This window comes from Trachurus trachurus (assembly GCF_905171665.1).
Source record: "Trachurus trachurus genome assembly, chromosome: 15".
Classification (NCBI taxonomy): domain Eukaryota; kingdom Metazoa; phylum Chordata; class Actinopteri; order Carangiformes; family Carangidae; genus Trachurus; species Trachurus trachurus.
The window spans coordinates 22,775,264-22,790,062 of record NC_139906.1 but is presented as its reverse complement, the minus strand read 5'-3'; the positions used below and the strand labels follow the sequence as shown (position 1 = coordinate 22,790,062).

The window sequence follows — 14,799 nt, the reverse complement described above, 5'->3', positions numbered from 1 at the left end:
TTTCCTTTGTTGTCTGTGACAGACTGCAGCCTCTCTGTGCAATAAAAGTCTCCTTCAAGCCTTTAGATAATCTTGACTAATCGGGAGACATGACGCAGATTAAAGGCCTGGAAAAATCAGTGTTTTCTTTCAAACAGTCACTGTGTATGTTATGAGAAAGTGGAAATACCGGGGGCAGAAGAGCCTCATGTTTCAGTCCAAAATTGCACTTGTATTCTCTTAGACCTAATGTTTGAAATTAAGTAAAGTATAAGTACCACTAATAAAGTGGTCCATTAGAAGCGGCCGGCGGGATTTGTCGAAGCTAATGTTTATAACGAGATCCTTCTGCCGTGGGCCTCTCTGTTCTTATTCTAATGAATGGTGCTGCCAGGGTAACGCTGACCTTGCCTTTTTCTGGGTTTTGGCCAACCTTGTTTTGGCTCATCTCTTCCTGCACCTTGTCCCTGCTCTCCTCCTCAGGTGTGATATGAATGTGGGTTTATCTCTTGTGTTTGTGTGTGGAGGTGCTGTTTGTTATTCCAGGTGGTAAATTGAAGAGGGGATTTGCCCCCAGCAGGAGCCTGGGTACCCAGCGTCCCTTTTAACGGGTCACAGATCTCACTTTAGTACATCCCTCTGGCATACTGGTGCAGTCCCTGCTGCGCCTACAGCTGCACTCCGTACCGAACACCTCCTTCCAAATTGACAAAAACACTCGCGCACACATATACACACATATACACATAGCAGAGTGAAGCAGTGTGTTCCAGATCTGGTTTCCTGGAAGGCCTGCAGGAGAAGTGTGTGATGTCGGGTGATGGATGCAGTCCATCTATTTGCTCCCCATGTGTCATTGATGGATGTGGATGACTGGTTAGGAGATTGTGTAAGCTCATTACCATCACTATCAGTGTCAAAGTGCCTGTTCTCCTCGGCCTTTAGTGATCCATGCATGCACATACATGCATAGAATAGCGGTTGTTTGGTTTTAATCTGACTCTGCATCTGCTATGCATAATGGATAGGTGTCGTCAGCTTATTCACTGGAAGTGCATATCAGCTTGGCAAGGGGGGAGTGTGACTCATAGGATTCAATGAGTTTTATTTTAATGTGTTTTCCGAAACAAAGACTGCTTTTTTGTGTCATAGTAGTTAAGAGCACTTTAAATGTTTACCCCCTACACATCATCTAAACACAGACAGGATGAAACACTTAACCTGTGGCTGATACATCTGGGAGATCTGGGCTGTGAGAAATTCAGACAATGTGTGTCAGGCTTTCCTGTCAGTGGGAGTGTGGTTTCCTGGGCGCGTTGATATTAGCTGCTATGAAGTCAGAAGAATACACAGTCAGAGCTCCAGACTTTGATCAGCCAGTGAGACCAACAGGGAGTCAACAAGAGTCATTCACAGTGGGCCAATCTTGTGGGCAGCAATAGAATGGGGTCTCGCAGGACGAAACGCAAATGTGCTCATTCCGCTGGAAAAACAAGGATGATTGGTTAGTTATTCACTTACTTGTCCTGTAAAAGGAGATTCATGCATTTTTGTGCTTCATGTTGCAATAAATAGTTAAAACTTAAGGGTTCTCTTCAGTCTCAGGACGTCATCCTTGCTTCTGGAGGGTAATGATGGGAGTTAATTTTCAGCAGCTCAGTGAGGCTGTACTTACTGACAACAGTGAAATGCTAACATGTTGATGTAAATAACATTGTATAATGTTTACCATATTCACCATTATACTTTAGCGCAGTGTTTTTCAACCTTGGGGTCGGGACCCCATGTGGGGTCGCCTGGAATTCAAATGGGGTCGCCTGAAATGTCCAGTAATTGATTAAAAAAAAAAGAAGAAATTTGAAACTAAAAACACCACACACAATCCTAAACAACTGTATTCTGTACTTTCACTTTCTTAAATTTAAATTGAGTTCAAATAAAATGCAGCATATAATAATATCTGAGCTGGTGCATCTTGATTGATGGGGTTGCCAGAAATTTGTGATGTCAAAATGGTGTCACGAGCCAGAAAAGGTTGGGAACCACTGCTTTAGCATGTTAGCATTTTAACATCTGCTAATTGGGACACAGCTGAAGCTGGTGGAGATGTCATTTTGTCATTTGCTGGGATTTGATCATAAACCAATGTGGACAAATTGAAATATTTACCGTATGAAATCTGAAGGGATCACTGAAGTGATTCAACTCAAATTTAATAGCAGCATTTCACTCTCAACCCAAAATAATAATCAATCACCAATTCAAATACAGACGTAACTATATTTCACTTATTATAAATATTCAAATTAATCAGGGTTGTTATATTCAGCTAATGATTGATGATTAGGACTCGCAATGAATGCATTAAATGTGATCATGTAATCACACCTACCAGTTTAATCTAATCAAGTGGTGTAATGTCTGTAGTTGGAAACATCATTTTGATTGCTGGAGTGCAGCTGTTTAATTGAACCATTTCATTAGCGCTTTCCAATCCCCTTCTCTCTCTCTTTTTTTTCCCTGTGCTGTTTATGTTGCCCGTCCCACTCTGGGTGAGCTGTTGCCCATACTAATGCAGAGCAGGATTTTAGCGGAACCGCTGTAGAGAGCTCATTCAGGGGGTTTTAAAGGGGGGGCTGGGTTTAGCAGGGCTGTCACTCTCTCATTGAGGAGCAGCGTAGTGCGCCTCAACACATCTTACTCCAATACAAAGAGAGGCTGTGATGTACATACAAATGAGCCCATAATAGGTGGTTTTGTCACTCAATTCCTTCTTAGTTTAATCTGACAAACACACCCTCTGTGTGCCTATGCATGTATGTGTATCATTCCCGCGTTCAAGTGTGCGTATGTGCACATTTCACACATCCATGCTCGTGTTCTGAAGAGTCTAGTAAATAGAGACTCCACTCAGCCCCCCTGTATTCTTACTCAACCCCCTCAATCCTGCCCTCTTCTCCCCCCCCACCCCCCACACCTCAGCCCAAATCCTGGGAAAAGCAAAACATTGTTCATTCTCGGTGTGCATGACCTGCAGGAGATGGTGTGTAAAGCAGGAAGTAATTAGAGCTAATTATTCTGCTTTAATCATAGAAAAAAACTCCATGGCTGCTGCCGCGCCAGTGTAGTCGGTTAACCAGCGTTCTCACCATATAATTATTGTTCATAGTGGTCCGTTGTTCGCAGCGAGACAGAGAGGCAAAGGCACATGATGCCCTTGGTTACAGCCACTCTGAGTCATCTGGACGTGCGTCAGAAATCTCAGATAAATTCTGCTGGTATCAAACGCCAAACACGTCCACATTCCACATCTTTGTTGTTGTACTTCTCCCATCAGACGTACTGTACCTTTAATGCCTCTGTTTTTAGTGTACTACACCGCCCTTCTTTTTACAGTAGGACTGAATTGTCTTAGGAAACGTTGCTCATTGTGAGTAAGTGGAATATCGTTCTCTGTTGTTTTTCTCTTCTGTCCCGACTCCCCACTGGCCAGCACTGCTGCTGTCTGTCCTCTCCATTTGCAATTCACAGCTAAACTCACAGCCTGACATTATCCAAACATGTGCAGTCAGCGCACAGAGGCCATGTGCTCATAAATGTTGGCCTGTTGGTGATGTGCATGGGGGAATACACAAAGTATAATTTGTGTTTTACAAGTGGTTACTGGTGTAAATACTGCATATGAAATATATGTAAATCAAAGTTGTCCGTCCTCTGTCTGCATTAAATTCTATTTGGCATCTAGATATCATATTTTTATAAAGAATCTCCTAATGTGTGACAGCTAAAGGATTCTCATGATTTTTGTTTTTTCATTTGAGTGAATTAAATTTGGTTAATTAAGTCAGCAAGACTGCAGCATCCTTTTAACTTTTGAGACTGAGAGTCATAATTCAGTATTCTACAGTTTTAAGTTTTTATAGCTTTGTCTACTGTGAGGCATGTAGAGTGGAATACAGTTCCCTGCATTAAACATCAGTGTGATTATCCAACCTTTACAGTGATATCCATTCAAACGCAGCTCTGCTAGTGTAGTGGGCAGCATCCAGGATCCACTCTATTGTGTCCCACGCTCTATAGATTAGCTGCAGCTGACAGGTGGAGCCTGGTCCACATGCCAGAGCTCAGTCACACGAGTGTCGACCCCTTGGCTTGTTCACAAGTACCTGGGGGGAAGTGAGCCCTAATTGCCAGGGGAAATGGGACGGCCTTACAGGGAGGTTTCTATTGTAGCCAAGGCAATTAACTTCGCTTCTTTCAACTGAGCGTCTCCTTTGAAAAAAAAAAAAAAAAGACATTGTACTTAGCTGCTCGGTGAGCACCAGGATGGGACCGAGCTGCATTCCACTGCAGTGCCAGAAGGAGGTGTGTGTGTGTGTGTCAGGGATTGTTATTGGGACATCACAGACATACTGTCCCTGATTGCTTGACCGTGTCGCGTCCCCAATGCTTGGCCAGTGAAAGAGACTTCCATTTCTTCAAAGCTGTCCAGATGATGAGCTTTGTGATTTCTCTCGCCTCTGCAGTTAAATAACAGCTGAGTCCTCGACGTGTTTGCTCTGCAGTGTTTTACCTCAGAGGTTAGCACAGAGCCTGAACTTACTTTATAGCCCAGTTGTTGCAGCGAGCTGCTTGATCATCCGCCTAACTTCTTATTGCTCTTTTTGAAGCCAGAGAACTGTTTGGGCGATTGGATATATGCCTTCAGGAACTTGGCTTACAGTAGGAAAACCCTGGACCACAGTCTGTCCAGCGCTTTACATCTTTGAAAAAGTTAGATGATGTGTGTCTGACTCTGAAGCAGGGCGGAGGTGATACCGTGGGGGTCGCAACACATCATGCTAGACACCATAACCAGGTTAAGGAGAACAATGGGGGAGACCTGAGGAGGAGGAGATGAGACGCTGCTCTGTGAAGTTCTGCAGCCAAGCATTTACGATAGTCCTCTGCATGTCTGCTTCCCAGTGGAGTGGAAAGGAGGCCATGCAGGGCTGAGAGGAGCCAAGCTGAGCCGGGCCAAGGCATGTGGTGGAAGAGGTGGGATCCAAAGAATGGTGGGGGCAGACACCCCACACCCTGAACACTACACTGTGAAAGAGAAACTGACAGCCACAAATTAATTCAACATTTCAATGAATCATCTCTTCATTTGGTTGCGCTAATCCCACCGTTCCCCTCTTTCTTTCCTGTACTCCCTCCTCTATCACCCCCCCTCCCCCTCCCCCTCCACCTCTGTACCCACGCAGCCTTTTCACCCTCTTCCAACCAAACTCCTAAAACTCCAGGATGTCTGGAAAGAAAATTTCAGCTGGGTTGCATTATCTTCCCCTTCCTCCTACTCATCTACATTTAATTAAAACATCAAGAGATAGCGCACATGAGTGTTTGGGAGTGTGAAGCGGTGCTGATCTTTAGGGAACATATGGCACTGTATTTCTGTGACCCACTTTTTCATTAAACGCTGTACCCTGCAGGAATTTTGCAACTGATTAAGCTGTAACTCTGTTTGGAGGAAATGTGGAGACGTCTTTTTTTCCCCCTGCTATGTAGTTCAAGCACAGTCCTTAAGAAACTCAAATGACTGTGTGTAAAGTTGAGTTGGGGACAATAATTGACTCTCAGATTCTTTGTGTGAACAATTTGACATCAATGCAGCAACTCCTTAATCAGAATTTTAAATGAGTGCTTTATGAATAAATCTTTTTTTTTAAGTGAAGCACAGAAGCCACAGTGTTGAAAGAACAGTTAATTGTTTCAATTTTAAACCATTTAAAAGACAGACTATGGAAATCAGAATCAAAGATGAATCAAGAACAATTTTTGTTATAAAATCCTGGTACTTCCCTGTCCTGATGTCAAATACGTTAATTTGTTAAAGGGATAGTTCAACATTTTGGCAAATTGGCCCATTGTCATATAGTTTTAGGAGTAGGTTCATTACCTTTAATTTTCAGTGCAAGCTGTTTTTAGAATGGCTGAGCAGAGCCGCGAGCTGCTCAGAGCTACGCTACGGAGGCTAATGGGATTTCTTGGTTTCCCTCATCAAACTCATCAAATACACAAATCCAACAACTCCAGAACACTCTGGTGGACAAGTTGTGACCTGCACATTCACCACGCAATGACATAATAACAGAACGTTACGAGACGGAGGCAAATGCAGAGACTGCTTGCCGAAAAACTGCCTCCGATGGGAACACACATCAGCGGTTTTGCATGAATTTACCTTGTGTATTTGATGAGTTTGATGAGGGAAACCAAGAAATCCCATGAGCCTCCGTAGCGTAGCAGCTCGTGGCTGGTCTCCGTCATTCTAAAAATAGCTTATACCGACAATTAAAGGTAACGAACCTACTCGTAAAACCAAAGGGATTATGGCAATGGGCCAATTTGCCAAAATGTTGAACTATCCCTTTAATGTTCCTTGCACTAATGCAGTTTTGCGGTCATCGTGTCCACTGTGATCTCAACCTCCTCGCCCTATTTCTTCACCAACAGTAAACACAGTTGACTGCCTGCTCTCTGCAGCTGAGAAATAGAGGAAACTGAAGACTTGCCTCCCAGCACCGAGTGTAGATCACTGGTGGGAAATAACCGTAAAGACACCGTCTTAATAAAACATTCATCATGGTTTTATTACCTCACAGTGGTTTGCGCCCACGTGGGTGCACTGTTCCAATATATATGTCTTTGGCCCGCTCCCTGGGCGCTCATGGTTTGCTAAAGCAGTAACGCTGCTTTAGACCTCTCGTCCTGCAGCCCCAGCCTTCCCCTTGCCCTTATGCTGCTCACTCAAGGAGAGGAGCTTGACGGTCCAGTGGCTCTCACCATGAATACCTATCATTGTGCCTCTGGTTTGGGGGAACTCTAGAGGCTGGCGTAGGACACGCTGGCTGGCGTTCAGGAACTCTGTGGGGCCAGAGATTAGCAAGGCATGGCAGGATCCCTGATAACTGACACCCTCCACGCAGGCATCTGAGCCGCTCTCCCATCCCGCTAAAGACTACAGCCACAAAGACGCCTTTCAGTGCCGGGCACGGTGGCGCTAATCCCCTTAGCACAAAGACCTGAGCCACCGATAGCATCTAAATAACTCTTCAGTAAATGTCATTTGCCTGAATTAGCTGTATAGTATCTCCCGATGCCGCTGGATTGCATTGTGGGGCGTAGAGAAATATTTGTGTCTGTTGTGATTTCTCTTAATGTGCTGTTGAGTGCTGGCGTTTAATAAGCCATGAGGACGGGTCGCCCACTGAGCCGGTCTGCCAGTGGCTGCTTGGCCCAGGGCTGAGGGTCAGTTTAGTGCTGCCCCTTTGTCAAATGCGTTTTTAACATTCATGCGGCATCTAACCGTCTTTCTGTCGGCCCTCACTGACACCATAGCCTTTTAACCCTTGGAGAGGAGAGTCTGGATGGGGCAGGGCTTGCTGGGCGAAACACTTAACATCCATACAGTTGATATTGCCTTAGATTTCTCTTTATGTGAAATGGCCTCTGGCAGTTGTCTCGACTGCAGGCTTATTCAGGTCACCAAACGTCCTATTGAGGTTAGATTGACCTGGAAGTGCTGTTGTAACAGGGAAAGAAGCATTGATGCTGTGAGGAGAGTGAGGACAAACAGCATCTGCAGACCGTTTTTGCTCAGGTTTAATAAACAGCCTCTAGTTGAAACAGTCAAAAATGGGTTTTGGAAAAAAAGGGAAGCTGTTTATGCACATATTTAATGGAAATAAAGGATTCAAATCAAGTATTTAACAAACTGAAGCAGCAGCCAAAAGAAGCCGTCACTGCTGGATGAACATTAACTCTCCAGCCACTTGAAGGATAAACATACTAGGTGGATGGCTGCTTGAAGATAGGAGGATCATCGCCTCCCTCAGCAAAAATAAATTACCCTTAATTGACCTTTGACCACTGGTGCGGCTCCCGCTCCCAGGAGGATCACTGTCCTGGTCGTGGTTGCCAAGGAAACACCTCTTGGAAGATGCTGTCTGGACAGACTGATGCATGGGGGGATGCTCCGAGTGCCTCAGGTTCCCCCCAGTCGTCCTTTTCATATCGTTACACGCAAACCACCACCTCTTCACAAATAAATGTGTATAAACACTCAACCTCCTCCTCCTGCGGTCTTGTAGCTGCTTCTGCTTGTGTGATGTGTTCATTTCAAGATTGACGACCAGTGAGCCATACTCGCATAAACCAAAGGAGAATTCTTTCCATCTCTTTATAATGCAGCTCACATTCCCTCCTTGTGTAAGCCTATCAGCACATTACAAGGGCATGTCTGGGTCTTCCTTAGACAAGACCTTGAGCGGTGCAGGGCTGCAGATCAATACATCCCTCTGAAATGGAGAATGGAAACAAACAGCCTGTTTGTAGAGCTCTACAAAGCATGAATGATGCTCAGCCCAGTGTTTTTGCCCCCTCCCTCCCTCCCCCCACTCCCTCCCTGCTGTCCCACAGATTCACGCGATGAGTTTCAGAGTTTGAAGGAGGGGGGAGAGGGGGTTACTCATTACAGTATGTCGCACCTCCCAGCTTCAATTCAATAGGTCTGATACCTGAGAAGTGGGCCAAGGCTGTGTTCGCCCTATAGCCTGGCTCCTGGTTGGAAAAACAGACCATGCTGTTACTGGACGCCTGAGATGGGTGGTGGGCCCAAAGGGCTGAAATTAGACATGCAGATCCTCCTGTTTTCACTGGGTAACATGATCCATTATTGTTTGGCATTTGCTAGTAAAGCATCGCTGCTCTGTCGGGAAAAGAGATCTTTCTGGTTGCAACAGGCAATTTAAAAGTCAAGGGAAGGCTCTTTGACTGAGGCTCGCCCCGTCTGTGAAGCCTGAGAAAAATCATTAAATCACCAGGACTGGAGGCAGCGGTCACCATTGATGTTAGAAGAGGCAGAGTCGCTCTTTGTGCTACTGATACAGGGGCGGGGGCCGGACAGCTACTGATGATGCTTAACAACGAGGGGTTTCCTTTACACCGTTTAAAAGCTGTGTGAGATTTATTGAACATCTTTTCTTTTGAAGATGTTCAAAGATGAAGTTGAGGGGGTGGGACTCAGGTGGGCCGCGCTCCTGCTAGGGAACTGGTTCGTTAGCTGGAGTTTCACTCTTCTTTCCTTTGTACAGTATAACAGCACAGAGAAATAAACATTCAGATCCGGTGACATCATGGCTGCTCATGGAGCTGGTAGCTGGACTACTGGGCGACTGTAATTGACCAGCTGGGGACCGTGCTAATGCTGCTAGTCAGTCAATTTCATCCAATAAATAGTTTTTTAAGGGAATAAAAGCCCTGTGAGCTAATGAGGTCTACAGCTGTGGCTCACGGGGTAGAGGAAAATTTTGCTTTATTGGAAGGTCTGTGGTTGAAGGAAGGTCAAAACGAGAAAAACACAAAGTGTAGCCCATTTACCATTTACAATAGATACAAATTGATTTAAAAAAGGCTGGTTTGTGCAATTGATTCTTATGGCATAACCATCCCCTCACAGGTAGAACTGTAACACAGGGGGGTAGATAGATAATAAGCTATTAAAGCTTCCTGCTCTTTGGCCTGGACTGTTTTCTCAGCATAATGGAGATGGCTTGTTATCGGTCCACAGTAATAATTCATTAAATCATTCTGTGCCTTTTTTGAGAGCAGACAGTAGAGAGACGACCAGACAAGAGGGCGGCGAGATGGAGAAAGACCTGCGCCTAAATCCCATGGCCAAAGTCAAAGCAAAAATTAATTGAAATATAATCAAAATTGCATTGTGGCGAATTGCTTTATTCAAATCATGGAGGCACTGAATGAAGCACTGTGAATCATATTCTCCAGATGTAAACATGGATTTGATACAACACCCAAAAATCACATCCTCAGCTTCAAATTCTTTATAATCTTGAAAAATACAGTTAAAAATAATAGCAATATAAATTACTTTGCATGTTGTTCAGCCTTAGTCGGTAATGTATTCCCTTAGTGCTTATTCCCTTAGTAAAGAACTGCTCCAAAATTCATCAAAATTGAGCTTGACCCAAATTATTTTTGTTTACTTTCACCTTCAAGTGCAAATCTCCATATGGTGGAATTGGATTTAAATGATTTAATGTTGCCATGAATTTTCTGTATTTTTGATGTTTCCAACACATCTCTCCTCTGCCGTATGTGAGTTTATGTGTTTATGTTTCTGCTTCTTTACATATCCCTATGCACATGAATCTGTTGACCGACTGAAGCATATCTGCTTGTCGTCTAAAAGCCGCTGGTGCCACTGTCCTGATGATGTCACAGCAACCACAAGCCACTAGGGGTTGTGTTACTTTTGTGAATGGTTTTTGCCTTTTACCTTCTATCCACATGGCGCCCAGGAAACGCTCACCTTGGACGAGCCGTGCGCTGAGCTGCGCATCACGTCAGGCTACATGTATGTGCTACATTGTCCCTGTAATGGGACCTCCCCCTCAGGCTGGAGGACTGGCAGAGACAGAATACCCTCCTGCTGTCTTTCTTTCTTTACTTAATCCTCTTATAAATAGGCCACTGTGTCTATTTTACAGGCAATAAAGCAATGTGTTCTGAGCATGTTAGTGAGATTCAGGGGTTGAGGGAGAGGGCAAGAGGTCTCCCATGGTGGCAAAGGTCTTTCTTTTTTTTCTTCTTTTTTTTAAACCCTGCCAAACAGACATCCACCTTTCTCCCACTTTCCGATGTTCGAGCTTTCCCTTCCCTCCTCCCGCTCCTCCTCTGGCGCTCAGACTGAGGCAAGATGAGCCCAAAACAGAAGATAAATGGGGAGAGGGAGCCAGTGAAGGGGGAAAAAAAGAAAGATTTATGTTGCATCGCTCACGGGGCCTTTTAGAAAATGTAGTTGGTGCACCTTTTCATAGATCGTCCCTCTGAGGCAGAGAGAAAGCAGGAGAGGAAAGATGTGTTGACCTGGACTACTCTTTTCCTGGATGAAAGCATTACCCACAAGCCCTTTGTTTTGGCCCAGGAGACTACTCGGGCTGTTGCCGCCAAGGCTGATACTGCCAGCGATGATGAACCGTAAATCCATCACAGCAATGTAGTTATGGGGAAATATATAAAGGATGAATAGATAAACTTCATGTTTACACCTGGATTGATTTATCTCATCCAGCGGTCCATTCACATGCACACAGCTTTATGAGCCAGGAGGCACCGCACGGTTACAGCAGTGAGAGCAACATTAGAGAAAAGCACTTTTCTGGTAGAAATGTTCATGTTGCCTTCAGGTCATACTGAAAAAAAATATACAGAAGTGATGTTTTAAGAAAAGAATCCCTCCCATGTTTGTGTTGTTGAGCCCCTGGGTAACGTTGTTGTTTTCTTTCTTCTCTCCCCATGTCTGCTTGGATATGACTGATGCTGCCATTCCCATCAAAGGTAAGCTTATATAAAATTCTGCTGCATTGCAAACCAAATACATTTACTTTAAGGTCATGGGAAACGGCCGTCCGACTGCCTCACAGTAAGACTATTAGTTTCAGTGGTGCCTGGCTGCTCCAGCTTGTCAGGAAAACATTCATCTTCAGACAAATGCTGCTGACTATAACTATGTTTAAACACACAACCTAAAAGCATCTGTTTGCAGTCAGCATCGTGTTTTGCTGTATTTCTGATTGGAACAGGAAAGCCTCCCACTCTTGTGTTGTTTATTCGTAAAAGATAAATAACTGATCAGTTTCGATGGAGGCCAAGTATAAACTGAATAATGGATCGCAGGACAACAACTCGTTGTCCAACAAAGCAATTACCCACACAAGAGGCTGCATCATTTCATGGGCTAATCAAGCAATCTAAATTTAGTTTGGACAAATGAGTCCCTCGTTTGGTTTGAGGCTTTCTGAAGATGCATTTCCTATTCCATTCCTTTGCACTGTGCCATGTAGTGTTTGTTCTCAGGTTACTCTCTCTGAACACGTCTCGTGTTTGAAGGATGCTGCTGCGTCTTTACCCTGAAGTTGTTGATAGCTGCAGCAATTAACAGATTAACATGTCTACTGACGTATTTTGTTTTGGAAAATCCTGTCTGCAATATAAGTCTAATTTTGAATAAAAAGTAAGTCTTTATATATATTTTGCCTATAATAAATGTGACTTGCACTTTTATTCGAGAGTGCCAGTCTATGGTATCTTTCGGGAGTTGTGCAGATGTTTTCTATACTTCATTGATATAACCCTAATTTTAAATTGAGTTAAAATGATTTTTTTTTTTTTACATATTGTGTTTTTATATACACTGTAGATATACTGTAGCTGGTCTTTTGTAAATCAAATACAATGTATGTTGAGTTGCCCCGGGCCTTATCCAGCACTGAGTGGAAAGCTTATCATATGTAGGCTAAGCTTTACAAAGGTAGTACTTGTTGCAGGGTTATGGTATTCAGTTGCATCATATGGTACAAGACTAGAGCTAATAAATGGATAAGTCGGCGTGAGCTTTTATGTGGCAAAGATAAGTCGAGCGTTGGCTGGCAGGAAAACTTCAGCTTTCTAACTTGTGTTAGATAAAGTGGCTCCCCTCAGACAGACCACCTCTTCTCTTCCATGACGTCAGACCGCTTCCAAGAACTTCTACCACTGTTAAAAAATAGGTCAAAATACACTTAAGCAGCCATTAATGTATCTGGGCAGGCCGCCCAGTACAGGCTATACAGTATGTGGGGAAACACTAAACCCCTATATAATGCAAGCTGTCTATGTAAAGCAACTGGAGGGCAGAGGCAACCAAAATATTTGAAAGGGCACCAGCAGAGCACTGATGTGGCCTGTGTGGGGTGGGTAAAGGATGGCAATGATTATGGGATAGCAGCGTTGCCGTGGTCTCCAAGGAAGGCGGCACAGCACAGCTCAGACAGTAAACAGCATTGTCCAATCACGCTTAAAGACAGGCTCTTGACAGAGAGACAGGGAGGGCTCCAGCCTCTCACACAGGTAATTGGCTGTCGACATGGGGGGGGGACAACCCAGCATGAGATCAAATTCTTTATTCCAAACACGCACACACATACACACACACTCTCTCTCTCTCTCTTTCCCTCTTCCTCTCCTCTTCCTCCTTTTTGCCACCTTTTGAGAGAACTGACTACAACAACAGCTGCTGCTCCAAAACCCAGTTAGTATTCACACACAGCCAAGCAAGCCAATTAGTGGCCTTAGAGCGTATAATTGTGCGTCTGCGATTGTGATTGTGTGGATGTGTGTGTGTGTGCGCGCGCATGTGTGTTGTGTGTGTGTGAAGGTGTCATTCGGTGAAGTCTCAGGGGGTCGCGCCACCTCCTGCCGTGAGGTGTCTCTCCCCAGAGTGTGAGTGACAGTACGCTCGCTGGGAAGCCATTGTGCCAGTCAAGCCCCACTGGCTCCCAATGCTGTTTACATTCTAGGGGAGAGGAAACCAGTGTGTTGTCATCCTTTTGTGTCTGCGTATGTGTGTGTTGTGTGTGCACGCTCGCCGGCGTCTGCGTGTGTGTGTGTGTACTGAAGCCTGACCGACTCATAAACCTCTCATAACATAAATGGTGGGAAGATATGTACGTGGTGTGTGCTTTTAGTTGTTTCACTCATGTCAGTCTGGTCAAGTTTATGAACTCCTTAATTATTTCAAAGTCATTCTAATTTGACTTTTTTATTTTAAAATCTCTGCACACTGCTTTATTTACTGCTTAAATATTTATCAGCCACAGTGTTTGTTCATGTCTGACCTTCAAAAACATTGTAATTGATAAATATTTCAGCAGTCAGACACACTGTCACACTCATGCAGGATTTGTTTCTAATTTGAAGTGAAATATTCACCTCCCAAAGGCACATGACAAGGGGATTGAAAGATTCAACTTTTCAAGGTTTTTGGAGAACATCTTTCACATAAATCTGTAGTCTTTCCTTTCCGATACAATATATTCATCATCAAATGGCAGTTTCCCATTTCCCTCTTTTACTGTGTGATGTGGACTTGTGCGACTGCCAGAGCAAACTCACTTTCCTTCCAGTTCAGGAAGCTCTCTAAAGACGAGTACTTCCTGTACTTAAAAGGAGAAAGCATCTCCCCATTAAGAGAGAGGAGAGATGCAGCTCTGCATTAGATGTAGTGTCGGGCCGCATCAGGCAACGAGCCCTCCTTCATAATGTTGCTTTGTCTGCACATTGTGAAAAATCCAGTAGATATCCATGCCAGCCTATAGTACAAACCCCTGTACCATTAAAACCAGCCTGCATATTAACACTCTTTCCCATTTCCATATCACCCAAATGACAATTGGGAGCTGTTTTATTTATTTTATGATAAGGTGAAGTTTGCATGAGGCTCGGTTCTGCAATTTGAACAGGTCATTCCTACCCCCTAACCAGGCCATGACCAAGTTGAGGCGATACAAAAGTGAGAACAGGAACCCAATCGAGTTGGTTTTCCTCCCTTCTCTGAAATCAAACCATGAATTTCCATTGCGCCCGGAGTAACAGGGGGGGAGGGAGCTTGACTTGGCTGGTCAGGATCACCGCTGGCCTAGCTGCGGTCTGTAACTCCATACACTGGCATCCTCATTAGACCAGAGCCCTGAGCAGAAACAGACCATCCAGATGAGCGCACACTGTCCATGTGATCCTCGGGGTGCATGCATCCAGATCGGCCCCCATCACAACCAACATCCCGGCCATCGACAAATCCAACAGGATGAAAGGCCTTCAGGCAAATAAACACACGTACTGACAAGCATCGAACACAGACTCCGCTTTGTCTCTCTTGCTTTCATTATTTCTGTCGAAGAGATTCCCCTCCCTGTTTCCCTGCCTCAGCTCCTTTAT

At 44.5% G+C, this 14,799-nt stretch overlaps 1 protein-coding gene across 2 annotated transcripts in view; it reads left to right on the top strand.

Annotated features, from left to right (window-relative positions):
• ptk7b (protein tyrosine kinase 7b) overlaps nt 1-14,799 on the top strand; it is a 78,374-nt gene that overhangs the window by 19,110 nt on the left and 44,465 nt on the right. Inside the window, exon 1 of one of the 2 annotated variants that reach the window (XM_083988092.1) lies at nt 1,438-1,483. The exons of the other annotated variant lie outside the window; for it this stretch is intronic. Coding sequence (XP_083844218.1) covers nt 1,477-1,483 — 7 coding nt within the window. The 5' untranslated portion in view covers nt 1,438-1,476. Of the gene's footprint in view, nt 1-1,437; nt 1,484-14,799 lie in introns of those variants that run through there. 2 annotated transcript variants of the gene reach the window in all.